Source organism: Myotis davidii, unplaced genomic scaffold, assembly GCF_000327345.1.
Source record: "Myotis davidii unplaced genomic scaffold, ASM32734v1 scaffold333, whole genome shotgun sequence".
In the NCBI taxonomy this organism is placed as follows: Eukaryota; Metazoa; Chordata; class Mammalia; order Chiroptera; family Vespertilionidae; genus Myotis; species Myotis davidii.
In genome coordinates this window covers 1,093,502-1,111,604 of record NW_006285266.1, presented here as the reverse complement: position 1 = coordinate 1,111,604, position 18,103 = coordinate 1,093,502, and the positions used below count along the sequence as shown (strand labels likewise).

General features: G+C 37.6%; 1 protein-coding gene and 1 pseudogene across 1 annotated transcript in view; one reads left to right on the top strand and one right to left on the bottom strand.

Annotated features, from left to right (window-relative positions):
• The window catches only part of AHCTF1 (AT-hook containing transcription factor 1), a 60,784-nt gene that overhangs the window by 21,403 nt on the left and 21,278 nt on the right, over positions 1 to 18,103 (bottom strand). Inside the window, exons 14-26 of the mRNA XM_015558958.1 lie at positions 17,208 to 17,348; positions 16,456 to 16,560; positions 15,362 to 15,455; positions 14,665 to 14,788; positions 14,311 to 14,367; positions 12,890 to 13,036; positions 12,168 to 12,355; positions 7,073 to 7,217; positions 6,864 to 6,995; positions 6,023 to 6,173; positions 4,959 to 5,109; positions 3,437 to 3,544; positions 1,474 to 1,666 (exon numbers count right to left, since the gene is read on the bottom strand). Of these exons, the coding sequence (XP_015414444.1) occupies positions 1,474 to 1,666; positions 3,437 to 3,544; positions 4,959 to 5,109; positions 6,023 to 6,173; positions 6,864 to 6,995; positions 7,073 to 7,217; positions 12,168 to 12,355; positions 12,890 to 13,036; positions 14,311 to 14,367; positions 14,665 to 14,788; positions 15,362 to 15,455; positions 16,456 to 16,560; positions 17,208 to 17,348 (1,736 nt within the window). The remainder of the gene's footprint in view (positions 1 to 1,473; positions 1,667 to 3,436; positions 3,545 to 4,958; positions 5,110 to 6,022; positions 6,174 to 6,863; positions 6,996 to 7,072; positions 7,218 to 12,167; positions 12,356 to 12,889; positions 13,037 to 14,310; positions 14,368 to 14,664; positions 14,789 to 15,361; positions 15,456 to 16,455; positions 16,561 to 17,207; positions 17,349 to 18,103) is intronic.
• LOC107181868 lies at positions 13,168 to 14,168 on the top strand (annotated as a pseudogene).

Below are 18,103 nucleotides of genomic sequence, written 5' to 3'. Positions count from 1 at the left end.
CCCTTTACCAGAATCAAACCCGGGACCCTTTAGTCTGCAGGCTGATGCTTTATCCACTGTGCCAAACCGGTTAGGACTGTTTAGAAAACTTTAGATCACCGATTCTCAACCTGTGAGTCAAGACCCCTTTGACGGTTGAACGACACTTTCACAGGGGTTGCCTAAGATCATCCTGCATATTAGATATTTCCATTATAATTCATAACAGTAGCAACATTACAGTTATGAAGTAGCAATGAAAATAATTTTATGGTTGGGTCAAAGCATGAGGAACCGTATTTAAAGGGGCAGAAGGTTGAGAGCTAATGCTTTAGATAAAAGAGATAGTATCGATGAACAGAACCTAGCTTAATTATAGCAATCTAATCTAAATTAATGAGACTGACATTAAGAATCCCACAGTTCCTAAATTATTTATAAAAACTATAATGAATAAAAATAATTAGCATAGAAAATATTTACTAGAAATAATCCCTTCACTTAACTTCTCTAAAGAACTAGTGAACAAATTATCCCCAATTAAATCTGTTACAAAATTATATTGATTTTTTCCCCCCTAGACTGTTTTTTGGCAGCAGGGACAAAATTATCTTGATTTTATTTCATTTAAGCAGACAGTATAAAATTTGATTGTTTTTTTGAAGAAAAAATGTTAGAAATACTGTACTGGATATTAAATATCAGGAATTTAATAGTCTTAGTGATCCTTTTCAACTTAGTTTAGGATAAGCATTTACCAAAGTATCTTTTACTCAATTTGAAAAATAAAGCAATTCCCTGGTTCATTACAATGCTAGATATCAAGGAACAATAAAAAAGAAAAAAAAAAGAAAAGATCCTAGGATTAGATCTAGAACACTGGACAAGGAGCTAGGGGGTAACATATGTAAACACACTTTGACAAGATGAAGGTAAAAGATCACTGTTACCAGTCATCATACGCTTAGTTTTGTGGTTTCTCAGCTAGTAATTTGTCAGAGAGGGTGGAGGCAATTTAAAGACAGATATCTATTAGCAGAAAAAAGTAACGTTTATAGTTGCATTGAAGGAGCTAGAGAATTAAAATTAATAAATCTAAGAACTAAAAAGCATTTGATGGAATAATAGCAAAAGGGAATAAGAAATAGAATTTAAAAACTAAGAAAGTAAACCCAAGAATGTGAAGGCATTTTTCAAAGAATACAGGCCAATTTATAGGGATCACAAAGAGCCTTTCAGGACAACAATATAATAACTGTAACCCTTGAGTACAGAGCCTTTTAAGCACAAAGGGTAAATTCAGCAAATTCTATTAAGAAGATGTAAAAGTAAAGAAAGCATTTTGGAAAGATATCCACAAAAAGAAAAAGAGGGAAATAAAGGCTTAAATCATCAATCATTCAGAAATATCAGTTATAAATAGCTACTTCTCCCTGCTACCTAAAAATAACGACTTTCTAGCTTCACTAGGAATGCCAGGTATGGAATACTCACCTTCACGACAACAGGAGTTTCAAGTAAATGTAACTCTGAAGCCCTGGAGGTATTCTGACGTGATCCCTTTATCGGTGAGCTTACTGACGGTGAGCTAGGTGTTAGGTACAAAGGATATCTGGTGGGGGTTTGCTGGACGAACCCCAAACACTGAGAAAGCTGCGGAACAGGATGCACAACCAAATCCAGCAGTCTGTAATCAGAGGACATGCATGAGTAGAAAACCCTGTAACTTGTTTATTGAGTTATACTAAGGAAACGACAGAATTTAGTAGCCCATTTAATTACTCAGGCTTTTACATTCACTGGTAAATATGATAAACTGCATTAAACATAAATTCAGTCCAGTACATTAACGATGCATGCTTAAAATGTCAAGAGTATTGATTCAGAAGCAAAATAGAGAATTAAGAATTCCAGATAATTGATCTAAAAACAGGGAGTTCTAGGCCTCCTCCCTCCCTTGTTTACCAGTGTTTACCAAGCCTCCACTATCTGCCAGGTATTTATTTTTTCAAATGAAGACAAACTACTAATGATTTAAAATATTAAAATATATATAAAAAAATAGGGCAACACTAACCAGCAACCTCTTTGCTACAATTCATTTCACCGACTTATAATGTACATAATGAATACTGGCTTATTCTACCTTTACGGTTCTCATCACAATAAAGACTAGACTGACCAACAAAAAAGAGTTTTTCCTCTCCCAGTGCCTGTTGCTCCAGAGAACCACTGGGAAGGGCAGCACGTTTTGGTGCCAGAAATGAACAGGACCGGCTGCTCCGCCTTCCCGTCTCATCTCACACGTGCTCTTCACTATGGAGGGCAGACCAACAGAGGCAGCCCGTGCTCGGGACCTACCACCCGCTGCGGGCGTACTTACAAGAGGCATGGCTCTATTTTTTTTCTGTTCTGTTTTTTTTTAAAATATGTTTATTGCATTCAGAGAGGAAGGGGGGTTGGGGGAGAGAGACAGACATCCATGATGAGAGAGAATCATTGATTGGCTGCCTCCCGCATGGCCCCTACCGGGGATCGAGCCCACACCCGGGCATGTGCCCTGACCAGAATCAAACCTGGGACCCTTTGGTCTGCAGGCTGATGCTCTATCCAGTGAGCCAAACCGGCCAGGGCAAGAAGCATTTTTCTTAATACATGGTCTCTCTACTTGTTATTTATACTAACACAGCTTGGAGATTTCCATTAAACAACAATATGTAAATCAGGTTGCTTGACATTTTTTTTCTTACTTCATTTGTATTCAAATTCTGTATCTGTAAACTATTTACTTACTTTTACATTGAGCTACCCCCAAATAAATTTTTTGTTAATCCTCACCCGAGGATATTTTTTCCATTGTTTTTTGGAGAGTGGGAGGGAGGGATGGAGGGAGAGGGAGAAACAGCAACTGGTTGTATCCCACACCCCCCCAACCAGGGTGAAGAACCTGCAATGAAGTTATGTGCCCTTGACCATTGGCACACTGGACAGGGCCCAAACAGATATTTTGTAAAATGCTTTGCACTGTGCTAACACTTACGTTTTAGGAACGATTGCTTTTCAAAAGCAGGGCTTATGCGACAAATGGCACCAGCGCCTGCCTAAGTAAAAGCCAAATTCATATACTACCAAGAGTTATACTAAAAAACATGCTCCAGTTATTCTATAACACTATAAAAAAAAAACTATTTTTCAATTAAGTTTTCTAAAGAAAATGTCTATTATTGCATTAAGTCTTAGGATTTCCTCAACTTTTTGACCATGATCCAAATAAGTAATGCATTTTAGGTCATACACAAAATATAAATTACATAAAATAACACTTAGCAACCAATCTCTCACATCAATGTTTCTCTCTGTCTCTCGCCCTCCCTCCTTTAACTCTTTCTAAAAATTAATGGAAAAGTATCTTTGGATGAGGATTAACAAAAAAAGAAAAGATTTAATAAATTCTTACCTAGAAACTTTTTGTGATGCTTTTAAAATTGGTGTTCCAACAAATGCCCCAGGCAGCTCTGAATCTGGGAGAGAACACACTACAGGAGATGGTCCTTCTATTTTAGGACTACAAAGAAAATAAAAATGTAGCTTTTGATTATGTATTACAAGGAACATTAAATTAAAAATGCTGTAAAAAGGTAGGATTAGATGGGAGAGGACGGCTTTTGTTTTTTACTCTGTACATTTCTGTTTATTTACAAACTAGTGTCCTGGTGCATGGATTTGTGCACATTGAAAGGAAATTAATTAGAAGAAATATTTTAATGTCGCTATTTGCCCTTTCTCTATAATAGAACTGTCAACCAAATTCATGATCAACAATGACAGATTGAAACACATGCATGCAATTGGCGCCAGCGAGAGCTTTATATGTATCAGCATGAGTCACCTTAGCCTTTTATAGATAAAGAATAAACTTGCTTAATTAGACCTGCTTTCTGATTTAGCTAAACCTTTTCCAGCCCAGTGAGGCACCCCAACTTCTCTTTCAGATAATTGTCAGCAACACAGCAGTAACATCAACACGAAGCATATTATTATTGTAGATCACACAGGGAGAACAAAGGGTAAAATATTTAACTGCAGCCGTAAAGTATAAAATGTTTGCACCTGGCTATAAAGCAAGTTGTGTTCTTGGCCTGAAGAAACTACAAGGCAGTGGTTCTCAACCTTCCTAATGCCGTGACCCTTTCATACAGTTCCTCATGTTGTGGTGACCCCCAACCATAAAATTATTTTCGTTGCTACTTCATAACTGTAATTTTGCTACTGTTATGAATTGTCATGTAAATATCTGATATGCAGGATGTATTTTCATTGTTACAAATTGAACATAATTAAAGCATAGTGATTAATCACAAAAATATGTAATTATATATGTGTTTTCCAATGATCTTAGGCGACCCCTGTGAAAGGGTCGTTCGACCCACAAAGGGGTTGCGACCCATAGGTTGAGAACCGCTGCTCCAAGGAGTCACTAGGGATAGGAAACCAGGTGTTGCTATGTGATGTCATTACCCAGCGCACACAGCGACCATTTCCGGACCAGGCTGTAGGCAGCATTTTGCGTCATGCAGTCTTGGCAGCGTCGGCTGCGATTTGGTGGGCTGTGGCTCCAGGATGGTGATGGGGCTTGTGTCCCACTGGGGGAAGCTGAGTGTTCTTTTTTGGCACCATGTCTGCAGTGCTGTTTATTTTTAAATGGCCAGTGAGTGCTATGGCAGCTCCTGCATTGAGCGTCTGCCCCTGTTGGTCGGTGTGCATCATCATAGCTACTGGTTGGACAGACACTTAGGCTTTTATATATAGACAAATAAGTATATACACACCAATGAACATACATTTTTCTTACAACGAAGTAGCCAATAGCAAGAGTTTTTCCTTTTTACCTACAATAATAAGCTCCAAGGCTGCTTATGAATGCTGCTGATATCCAGGAAAGGTTAACAAGTAACATGACTACAGAAAGTAAAGCATACCTGCTGTAGGCTACGGTGCTATTTTTAGGTTCATCACTTTTCCAAACCTCTCCAACTTTAGATAACACGTTATGGATGAAAGCAGACCTTGTTAACACCGTCCCTATTACAGCTCGTTTTGGAACTGCTGATAATGGTTTGGGCCGAGAAACTGTAAAATGAAAAATTTAGAATTCAATTTAATCTCTAACACCAGGACTTTAATAGAAGACTAATATAAAAGAGCAACTGGGAAACAGCTCACAAGAGTTTGGTTAAAATTGCATTTGTTTTAATAACATCTATGTAGAAATTTATTTATTTGGGCTTTTAGAAGATGGTGAAAGTTACATGTTTTCTAAAAGTTGGACAAGAGCCTTCAAATGAAATAAAAAAGTTCTTTCATTCTTTGGTACATTACTAAGTAAATTATAAAAATGTCCAAGAAAAATGTAAACTTTTTTTAAAACATATTTTTATTGATTTCAGAGAGGAAGGGAGAGGGAGAGAGAGATAGAAACATCAATGATGAGAATCATTGATCGGTTGCCTCTTGTTTGCCCCCTACTGGGGATTGAGCTCGCAACCCAGGCATGTGCCCTTGACTGGAATCGAATCCAGGACCCTTCCGCCCGCAGGCCAATTGCTCTATCCACTGAGCCAAACCAGCTAGGGCGAGCTTTAAACTTCTTGGGGTAGAATGGCCAATTAAAAAAAAAAAAGTTACCACTGTGATGATTGAAAGCAAAAGCAAGCTAAAATATAAGATAGGGATGGTTGCAGAAAGCAATCACTCAATTTCTTCTCTAACTCAATGCTTTATGACATTTTTCTTTTTTTAAAAATTTATTTTATTGATTTTTTACAGAGAGGAAGGGAGAGAGATAGAGAGCTAGAAACATGGATGAGAGAGAAACATCGATCAGCTGCCTCCTGCAACACCTCCCACCGGGGATGTGCCTGCAACCAAGGCACATGCCCTTGACCGGAATCGAACCTGGGACCCTTCAGTCGACAGGCCAACGCTCTATCCACTGAGCCAAACCGGATTCGGCACTTTATGACATTTTTCAATGAAATCTTACCTTTTCGAATAACTGATAATGTTGGCACACGGTAAGGCTTAGCTCGTTCCATGGCTAATTTTCGATGGACTCTCGGAAGAACTTTTCCATACTGATCTAATATAGAATTTCGTGCCACAGATCTCTCCCGCAAGTGAGGATCACGATCATTCTATTGAACATATCATAACTAGTAAAAATTAATCTTCAAACATGTTAGGTGCTATGTTTATATATTTACCTTTTAAAATATAACAATGAACATCCAAGAATATCTTCCTCCTGCCTTCTTCCAAACCAAGGGACCTCACATACACACCTAATTACTTTATCAGACCTCACCCATCAAAAGTCTCTCCTGTCCAGTCTTGATTTCTTCACACCGAAAGAACACCAGCTGTCATTTACTAAGTTTCTCCCTGTATCGGTAACATGTCTTGTTACTCCACACACACCCTTGTTCATCCTCGCAAAGAGGCATTATCGTTTTACACGCGAGGAACCCAAGGCACAGAGAGGGTGTTCCAGGCACAGAGCAAATTAGAATTGGTCTGACTCCTGAAGTCCGGGCTCTGTGCACTATATAATTTCTGTTACCGACCTCTACCTCATCCTCTCCTTTTCCCTAAGAGAAATGATTAGTCTGGCAAGATCACAGACAGATATTTAAACAGAAATGGAGTATAAAAGAGAACTAGGTAAATCATAATACCCTATTCCTAATCTGCTACAGAAAGTAAGAGGATTCTCCAAACTCAAATACATATAAAGCTCAGTGGTTGGTTTCCAAACTACAAACTCTTAGATAACAAAGTCACTAATTTTTCTTCTTTCCTTACCCCCATAACAAGTTTAACTATACCGTAAGATTGATCTTCAGATTTTGGTTCAGCTTCAAGGCAGGGATGTAATTGGCACGCTGTAAATGGTGAACTAAAAGTAACTCATGATTCTGAACACTGGTGCTGGACTGCAAAAACCTCACCAAACACTCCTAGGAAGAAGAGAACACATTTGTAAGCTACTAACACATCCTGAATTTCTGACGCGTTTGTATTGGTAAGTCATTACCTGCTCAGTGTCTGTAAATGGTAGCTTCAGTAAGTCCTCCATTAAGCCCATTTCCTGACAGCCTTTATATGTGTGCTCTAGTAACTCCTCTATATTCGATCTACTAGAATGGTATCGCAGTAAACTCCAGGCCTCAATCATGCACCTGCAATCAGTATTTATCAAAGTTTCGTTTTAGAAAAGCTATTTAAAGTGTTCAAAACAAGTAATTCACCTAAAGATTCTCAAAGATACTCCATACATGTAATCGAAGAGAACTTAATTTTACTGAATACTAATCACTGCATTAAAAAGTTGGGTAGACACAGAACCTAGAGAGAGAACATGGCAAAAGATCCTGGACAGAACCTAGACACAGAACCTACACAGAACCTAGAGACAGAACATGGCAAAAGATCCTGGACAGAAACTGGCAACAGAACCTAGTGAGAGAACCTGGCTGAAGAACCTAGAGACACAGAACCTAGAGACAGAACCTAGCGAGAGAACATGGCAAAAGATCCTGGACAGAACCTGGCTACAGAACTTGGCTGGAGAAACTAGACAGAACCTGGCTGAAGAACCTGGATAGAACATGGCAAGAGAACCTGACTAGAACCTGGTGACTGAACCTGGCTGGAGAACCTAGCGAGGGAACATGGCTACAGAACCTGGCTGGAGAACCTGACTGGAGAACCAAGCATGAGAACATGGACACAGAACTTCGCTGGAGATCCTGACCAGAACTTGGCTAGAGATCCTGGCTAGGCTGCTGATCAACTGAACGCTGTCTCTGTGTCATTCCTTCTTCGCCAACTCCGTCCACACCTTTGGGGATCCCTGGACCTGCTGGGGTTGGACCCCAGCACCTCGGCGCCCACATTTCAACTTCAGGTGATTTGCAGCGTGGCGGCCCTGCGCTGGTTTCTTCTTGACTTCAAGCCTGTGCCTGTTTGTGTAAAACGATTCAGGCATCTTCCCTGAGCTCAATTCAAAACAAGGCCAGAAGAGGTGGAGGGGCACTATGTGACACGGTGGAAGGTATGCTGGGCTTTGTTTGCCTTTGACTTTTGTACTCAGGATGAGAAACACAAGCCACTGTTAGACATTCCCCAATCTACATTTTTTAAAGCTCCCGTATCAGCTTAAGTGAGATTATTAATGTGTCATTACAACAAAAATTGATAACATTTGTAACTACTTAATTATCTCATTACCATGCTGCCAGTACATATTTGCGAAATAAATTAGAAACGGATTGTGGTCAAAACTACAGGCGTCCATAATACCCAAATTTAAATGAAAGTAACCTCACTTTTCTTATTGTTGCCTTTTCAATTCACTGAAGTTTTATAAAATGTGGATTTCTGAGATAAACATATTGCAATAAAATACTACTTTTACTTATTTAAAAAAAAGTTGGGTAATATCAACAGGCATTTTTAAAGACTCAATTTTATGCTGTTCTGTATCATTATATAAGTGTAAAATAATAGGAAAGCAAAGTAAGTACACAGAAGGTCAAGAGGATAAAAAACTAATGTGACCTAAACAGAACTGAAAATTAGCATGATGTGACAGAAAAGCCAGGCTCTTAAGGAACTGAGTGCTTGCATGAGAAAGAAGAGTAGAAAAGAAAACAGGCAAAGATGGAAACAAGAAGATGGGGTTTATGGGGAGCTGAAGGGTTTAGCATAGTAACAGAAGATTTGGGCTGATCTGCAGCAAGATCTGACTAGAGGACTTGGACCAAATCAGACATTTTAGACAGCCTGAGGGACAATGAGCTGTGGGCAATAGGTCATTAAATGAAGCAGTTTCTCATTATACACTGTGAAGAAAAGAAAAAAAAAAGCTTAACACAGTGTAGTGATTACAATGTTAAATTAACCAATAAATAAAGCCAGTAAATGTTTATATATTTATTAAATAATAACATGTCTTGAAAGATATACACCAAAACTGAGAATGATTAATCTGGCATGTAGAATTTTTGAGGGCCTAATAACTTTCAAGGCTAAAGAGGGATAGAATAAAAAATGGCAAATAGACAGGAACATCAAGGAAATGATTATCTTAAAAACCCATTTCGAATTCTAAGTCAATAGGTAATTTTTACTATAGTGGGTTAATAAAAAAGATTTAGCTATAGTTTTTTTTAATATATTTTATTGATTTTTTTACAGAGAGGAAGGGAGAGAGATAGAGAGCTAGAAACATCGATGGGAGAGAAACATCGATCAGCCGCCTCCTGCACATCTCCCACTGGGGATGTGCCCGCAACCCAGGCACATGCCCTTGACCGGAATTGAACCCGGGACCCCCCAGTCCGCAGACCGACGCTCCATCCACTGAGCCAAACCGGTTTCGGCTATATAGTTTTTATTGAAATAATAAATATTGAAATAAAGACTAGTAAATAAATGATATATATAAGAAATATAGAGTATGTGAGCTAAGTTAAAGCAATTAATGTTCATAATGAAATAAATCTGAGGAAATTTTGAGTCCATCTTTGTTTTTATTTCTGAACTTTATTGTATAGGACACAATGTTGCTAGATTTTTTGGATACTGGATACTGGAAGCTTTATTATACTTAAGAGAAATAAGTTTTAAAATTACATAATGTTTGCTATGGCTAAAGAAGAGAAAATGAGGATCTTAGCAACTCAGAGAAACATGCTATGACTGAATTCAAAGGACAATGGAATAAAAAAAATCCAGCAGCCTTTCAAAGGTGTTTTCTAACGTCCCAACGGCTGCACTTTGATGTAAGCATTAGTGATCAATTACCACCTCTTTAAAGTCACTTAAATTAATGAGAAGCTTACATGCAACTGAGAAAAATTTACATGCTGCTTGCCAACCCAGTTAGAAACCTTTACCCATTTATTTTTAAATACATATATATATTATTGATTTTTAGAGAGAGGGAAAAGGAGAGATAGAACATCGATGAGAAACATCATCTATCGACTGCCTCCTGCACGTCCCCTGCTGGGGAATCAAGCCTACAGCCCTGGTACGTGCTCTGACCAGGAATCAAACCAGTGACCTCTTGGTTCATGGTGGAGGCTGAATGACTGAGCAATACCAGCCAGACTACCCATTATTAAGTATTTGTCACTTTTAACTTCTTATATTTGCTCTAGACAACTTCTTAGCTAGCCAAAAGAACTAAAAAAAAAATGATTTTTAGAGAGAGAGAAACATTGTTTCTTTTTTTTCTTGCGCAGGGCCCATACTAATCTTCTCTGTACCCTCCCAATTTTAGTATATTTGCTGCCAAAGCGAGCACTCACTGTTTATTTCTTGTATGTGCCCTGACTGGGGACTGAACCCACAACCTTGGCATATGGGTACGACACCAACTGAGTGACCTGCCTGGGCCTAGTCCAGTGATGGCAAACCTATGACACGCATGTCAGAGGTGACACGCAAACTCATTTTTTCGGTTGATTTTTCTTTGTTAAATGGCATTTAAATATATAAAATAAATATCAAAAATATAAGTCTTTGTTTTACTATGGTTGCAAATATCAAAAAATGTCTATATGTGACACGGCCCCAGAATTAAGTTAGGGTTTTTCAAAATGCTGACATGCCGAGCTCAAATGCTGACACGCCATCACTGGACTAGTCAAACACTTTTTGCTCACCTAAATTATTTCCACAAACACTTCCTAATTCATTATTTTGAGGACACTATAAGTTTCTACATGACTAGCCAACCTATTATTAAACTGCAAGCTTTCTTCGGATTCAGCCTTTACCCCTAGAAATACATTCTGTTTAACCAAATGGAACAAAGAAAACAACGTTCGGAGTGGTGACACTAACATGCTGTTTGGTTCACAAATGATGCTTGGGGGTGAGTAAAATGACCAATTTATAAAAACATAAAAATGGCCAAACACCCAGTGGAGTGGTTCAGTGGTTGAGCATCGTGCTGTGCACTGAAAGGTTGATGGTTTGATTCCATCAGGGCACATACCCGGGCTGCAGTAGGGGCACATATGAAAGGCAACCAGTCGATGTTTCTCTCTCACATCAAAGTTTCTCTCTCTCTCTTTCTAAGCATGTCCTTGGGAAAAATTTTTAAAAAGAAGAAGAAAAAAGACCAACCAAAAAGATAGAAACCAAACACACAATACAAGTTGTATAAAATAAAGTTACAATTTGGTAAGAAATTTCAGTTCCAAGCAATTTCCCCAACTAATTTCGTTAATAAGAAAACCCAATAACCAGACGATCATATTTTCAACCATGTCATTTAACTTGTCACCATTAATATATACAGTAAATTTATCATGCTGATACGTTAAACATGATAGAACATTAAAACACTGCCAAGGGAAGAAAAAAAGAATATAAGGATATTAACTGCTCAAATCTTGTTAAAGTATTAAGATGTGAAACCTGAAACTTTCTTAAATTTAAACAGATACTTCAAGACTTCCTTTCTATAACAATGCAATGGCAAATATCAAAAGCAAAGCACTGCAATACCCAACAACCAATTTTACCGAAATACTGGCGTAAAGTCATTGGGGTATACCTCAAAGAACAGAATTATCACCCTGGCCGGGAGCTCAGTTAACTAGAGCAACGTCCCCATACGCCAAGGTTGTGGGTGCCATCCCCTGTCAGGGCACATACAGGGATCAAACAATGTATTCATAAATGGAACAACAAAGCGATGCTTCTCTCTCCCCCTTCCTCTCACTCAAAGCATAAATAAACAAACAATAACCACCTCAAGATGATTTTATTCTTCCTCGATACTTCTGGCTCCTTTTCAGTATACTCAGGCATTAACTATCCATGCAGGAGACTACCAATATTATCAATTAGCAGCAGATACAATTTTAAACCTCAGTTTGGTTTCCTCTTTTACTCAAGGTACTTCTTATTTATGTTATTCTAGATAAAAGATGTTTTACATTTTTCTTAAGCTTGAAAGATGAAGAACTGTAAGAATACTATGTAATACAATAAAAGCGAAATATATATTGCTACTACATACTTCATCATTGCTACTACATACTACATAATACCATTATATTAACAGTTAAGATCAAAAGTTTGATTATCCTTTCAAAGTATGTACTTACCTATTAAAAAGCAAAACAGTGATGTGAAGGATAATGTCACTATCACTGGACACTGTTGGCTTCATTGTCTGAATATATCTGAGGGCTTGTCTGTGCTCGCCCTGACTCATAAAGGCTTGAATAATCTTTGAATGCTGCCATGAGAAAGGTTTTGCAGTAGCTGGATGAAACAGAAGATCCAAACCATTCTGCAAAAACGACATGAAAACTGGTAAACACATATACATGCTTTGCATTCATACGAAGTAGCACACCTTTAAAAAGACAGGCAATACTAAAGCCACAAAAATCAAGATAAAACCAGGGTCAATGTCAACCTATGGTATACTTTATTTTCAATAAAAGCCTTATCAGAAACCTCATGCTTTTGAGACCTCATTATACAATTATAAATTATACAAAATCTTCCCATCACCAACTTCACATATCAATGCTAAATCCTGCCTTCTGTGGTTCCCCCAAGACACTAAACAGATTTCTAACCTAACAATCACCATATCTGCACTATTAGTAATTGTTACCTATTTGTTTCCTTCTTTAAGCAGTGTGACACCTGGAGTTTTATCTTTGTATTCTTACTGCCTAAGGTAGTGAAGGCATTATTTGAACTGACTCCTTACATTACCTCTAGAAATAGATTCAATCATATCTTTAATATAAATTTTAATCATTATTTTAATAGTTTACAGAAGCTTTAATTCTAAGTGAACTAACAGACTCACCTCATAGTCATTATGATCGATCAGCCAAAATCCTTGAATAAGTTTAACCTGGTCCCAAGAAATGGCAAAGGCAGTTGGAAATGATTCAATTGAAGTATCTGTTTTGTTTGGAAATGAATACATAATATCAAGTAGCAAATAAATGGTCTTTTAAAAAGTGGGTTAAGGACAATAAACAAAAACTTCTACCTATATATTTACAATAGGTAGCAACAGAATATAGCTGGAATGATTCTTGAAAGACTTTATGAATGATTCTTGAAAGACTTTAGTTTTTGAAAACCATTATGAATGCCCAGCTAGGGGAAGTAGTTTTATTAGATGTGGGTATAGGCAATCCCACACCAGCTTCCTTCATTCTCCATAGGAAGCGCCACCACAAAAGGGAAGAACTAACGCGTACTTGCTTCATGAAGTCAGTAGCTTAGCAAATTTAAGAAACAAAGCTATAGACAAACTCCAGTTAGCCAGCAAAACTTGGCAGCTTAAGCAAATGCATCAAGTGTCTTATAAACTATAAACAGAACTACACGTTTTCAGATTAATAACTGACATTAGGACAAAAACCTTATTGCAACGACCACAGGGCTCAACACAATGTCTAAGGTAGAAAATATTAAACAACCTTAAATGTATTTATATTCAGTATATAAGTTAACCTATTTGAAATGACTACTTGCCAGTAATGTTTTAGAGCTGCTGCTCTTAACTTGGGTAGTGTCTCAGACACATTTGAGAATCTGATAAAAACACTGAACCCTATCCCTACAAAAATCAACATTTGCATAATTTCAGGTTAACCACAGACCACCTAAACCCAACCCCCAGATGCTGGGTTAAGAAACCTTTCTTTTAGGAACACCTCAGTAAGGGCGGAAGCAGAGGCCTACGTAGAAGTGGAGCAGTGAGGGTGGCAGCAGCGTGACCCGCGTGGGATCTGGGGTTCTGCCCGTGCCGGGCCGCCCCCGCCGGCGGCCATGGAACTCAGCGCTGAGCACCTGCGGGAGAAGCTGCGACGGGACCTGCAGGCAGAGCACGTGGGGGTGGAGGACAGGACTCCCAACCGTTGCACGTCCAGCTTCTGAGTCCTGGTGGTGTCGGCCAAGTTCGAGGGGAAGCCGCTGTTCCAGAGACACCGGCTGGTGAGCACGTGTCTAGCAGAAGAGCTCCCGCATATCCATGCCTTGGAGCAGAAAACCCTGACCCCAGAGCAGTGGGCCCGTGAGCAGCAGAAATAAGGGACCAGCACTTGCACAGCCATTAAATTATGAATCAGGGCAAAAAAAGAGAAAGAAACCTTCCTTTTAAAAAAATTCAAATGTGAAACTGAGACTGGATTAGCTTGTGTATTGGTTCTACTATTCTGAAATTTTGTGATTTAGGTAATACATGAATTATTTAATAAAAATTTTAAAGGATACAATAAAATGTTTGCTTGCTTCAGAAACGTTGTCTAGTAGGTATATGTCAAGTAGTGCCTATAAAAGAGATAAAAAATTCAGTCCATTTTATATACCCACTCGAGGCCCAATGCACAAAATTCGTGCAACAGTAGGCCTTCCTTCCCCCAGCTGCCAGCACCGGAACCGAGACCTGGGCTTCCCTTGCTGGGAAGGTGTCTGGTTAATTAGCATATTATGCTTTTATTATTATGGATTTATTCACACTCCTTGTTTCCCCCCCAGACTGTGTCAGGCGTGACAACTCAGTTAAGCAAACCTCCCTCCCCACAACTTTGTGAACTCTGAAGTGATACCATGTTATTGCAAACCTACATGCAGACTAGGAGGAGGATATTTCCCTGTGCCTCCTTCATCTCGTTTCCACAACTTCTCAACTCGATCTCCTAACTGAGAAACCATTCCATCGATCATCAAATAGTCAGAGTTCCATTTCCCACTGCAATAAGGGCAACAATAAAGATTATTTAACATTAGTGGTAATTATTATTATCAAGGCAATAGCATTAAATTCTTAAAAGCAATGATCCCAATTATCAAAGGGAGAAGAGTTGGGAAGCAGGAAGGGGGGGGAGAAAAAATAAGGGGAAAAAACAAAGTCGTCCAAGTGCTGAAATGCAGCTGTTAATGGAAAGAATGTAAAATAACTAACTGATGACCTATGTTAAGCTTTTTTGACAAATAGCAGCTTCCAGTTTTTTTTCCTTCCTGAATAAGAATTCTCAAAAAAAGCATGTTTAAAATTATAGAATCTCCTCTAATTATGAATGGTGGTAAATAGCTTTCCTTAGGAAATAACAAATAGCTATACTCAAGTTCTAAAGTAAAGGTGTGACCATCAGGCCAAGGCAAACATTACAAATAAAACAGTAATGGTGGTAACAAATTCTGAGAATTCCACCCATTTAATCATTTTATAACAGGATGAATGCTGTTCTACCTCCGAAGGCGTTCTGACTTCCTACAGGAGAAATGTCTAACATGTTGCTGGAAGGTTCTGGATGTACTATACCTTGATAAAAGCTCACACTTCTGCCGACGACTGGTGTAGTAGCTCTGAATTACAGGGTAGTTGTAGCATAACCTTGACAACTGCACAGCATCATCTAGATTGTTTTTTTAAGAGTTGGAAAAAAAGCTAGTAATATTTCCAAAATATCCCGACAATACTTAGGTTACTCACATTGATATTTTACTATACTTTTATATTATTGTTTAATTTGTAGGCTTCCTAAACTTCAGTAATATACCCACCCTTTTATTAACAGATGCACAATGAGAAAACCAAGTCTCTCATAAACACCTGTAACGATAAGGATGCTAAGAGAATTATGAAGAACAGATCAACAGCAATTATGGACAGTGAGAGAAGCAAGCTTAAATAAAATCTAATTATCCACTGAGCCAAACCGGTTAGGGCTGGAAGTGTATTTTAAACAAATACAGCAGAAGTCAAATTCTCTAATTCTTAATATTGGCATCAATCATTAGATAAAACAGGGGCGGGGAATGTCCGGCCTGCAGGCTATATAAGACCTGCAAAATTATTAGGTCTGGCCCTGCCAGGGTATTAGGGGTGAGTTAATTAAATGTTTGACCAAATATAGCAGGTTAATTTTTAAGTTGATAATTTTATATGGTCCATGAATAATATTATAAATATCCACATGGCCCTTCGCAGGAAAAAGGTTCCCCAGCCCTGAGATTAAAAGAAATATTTAAATGATGGTAAATACTTGTTAATAACCATATTAAAAGAACCCTTAAAATAAAAAGATTGACAAATTAGATAATAAGATGTGTAAGTTCTATGGACCTAGATTATAGCTGGTGATATTGAATCAACTTTCAGAAGCCATAGTATTCTTTCAAATATTTTTTCCTTCAAAATGTTCTTTAACACAATAAACACGTATGGGAAACCTGTGTATCAGGCATGGGGTGAGGTACTGAAGATAAACAGAAAGAATGTAAGAAAAGTAAGAATAAAAGAAACATAAGTGAGGTGATAGAAGAAAGGAAACCCAAAACATTAGAACACAACCACAAAATTATTAAGATTTAAGAATGTTTCAATTAATATTTGTAGATAAGTAAATATTTTACCTAAGCCCTCTGGTAAAAGCCCAGAGTGAGAGAACCAGAGAACCATTTGTGCATACTGACAGATGAGCTGGGAGACCGCACATTTATTGGCTAAGTTCATACGGCCTGTAAAGAAGAGTTAAGCATCAGTTGTTTAAACTTCAACCACAAATGAAAAATCAAGACACTAATTCAAAAACTAATGAATTCTTTGGTAATTTCTAACAGTAAGTTAAAACTTAGGTTGAACAAATAACTCACTAAAGTAGATGTTTTAGGTGTTTCTATCTCAGCTACACTTCCATTTACCTAATTTCAGAAGTCAAGTTTATACACTGCTACAACTATACAGTATCATTAATATACCATAGGTTGTTCATATCAGACCTTTAAATAAAACTGACTGTTTTGTTTAAATGGCAAAACAGCAGCAAACATTACAATGACCTCTGTGAATAAAAACTTATGTGTAATTTAAAATTTGAAATTCTACTATAAACATACTACCTTAAAAGCCATTAGGTTTAAATCCAGAATTTGCCACTTATTTAAGCCTGGGCTCCTGATACACCTAATAGCATTATGTAGCTTTTCATAACACACACACACACACACACACACACACACACACACACACACACACAACAAAACAGCATTTGAGAAATAATGGCCTTTTTGTACAATGACACATCTAAGACAGGAAATTTATTCTTTTAAGGCGTCAATAAGTCAAATTTAACAAAACGCTCATTTATATAAGATAAACAGCACACCTCTTTCCGTGATCTCTTGCGCCTCTGTTGCAAAACAGCTTAAGACTGTATTAAGATTGCTAAGAAGCAAATGGCATTGTTGAATAGACTGTATAGTCTGTGGATCAATGAAACGACAGGAACCATCAAATAACGGTGTACCTTTCAAAGATAAAATATACAATCAGTTTCAACACAATAAATCTCAAATAATTAAACTCACAACTGAGAACTTTCTCTCATTCCTACTGACCACAGAATCATTCTATACTTTATGAGATTTATAAAGACGAGCTTGAAATGGCAAACACCCTCAAGGAACCTAGAAGGGATAGACACAATAACTTCTTTTAAATGTAGAATGAGCTAAGTAGAAAAGGTGATACAGATTCAATTTCAGATTCATTAAAAATCAGTGTATTCACTATTCTCCTTCAAATAAATATTGTATGTCAGAAATGTTATGTACCATATTGTTCTGCAATTAATAAGAACTTTCTTCTACCTCCAGTCTTTAAAAAATTAGACATTAAGACTCAGATAAAGACTTACTACAATAAAACTGCAGGCATGTCATAATTCATTATAGACTCAGTTGTCCTTTAATTTTGAATTAAAGGTTGAATTTACAAATTCTTTGGGGGGGGTGTTTTAGTTGCTATTAGTTACATCTTTTGATGAGATTTAATTGCATTAACATTTAATTGTATTTTACTATATAATGTGTAATATTTGATTTGATATATCATTTAAAACAAATATCTGAATTCTAAAACCTTCCTTCCTCAAATCAAATTATTTGCGCCACGCCCTGGCTGGATAGCTCAGTTATTGTTGGGTAAAGCATCGTTGCAATATGCCAAAGTTTTGGTTCCGATCCCCAGTCCAGGCATATAAAGGAATCAACCAATGACCGT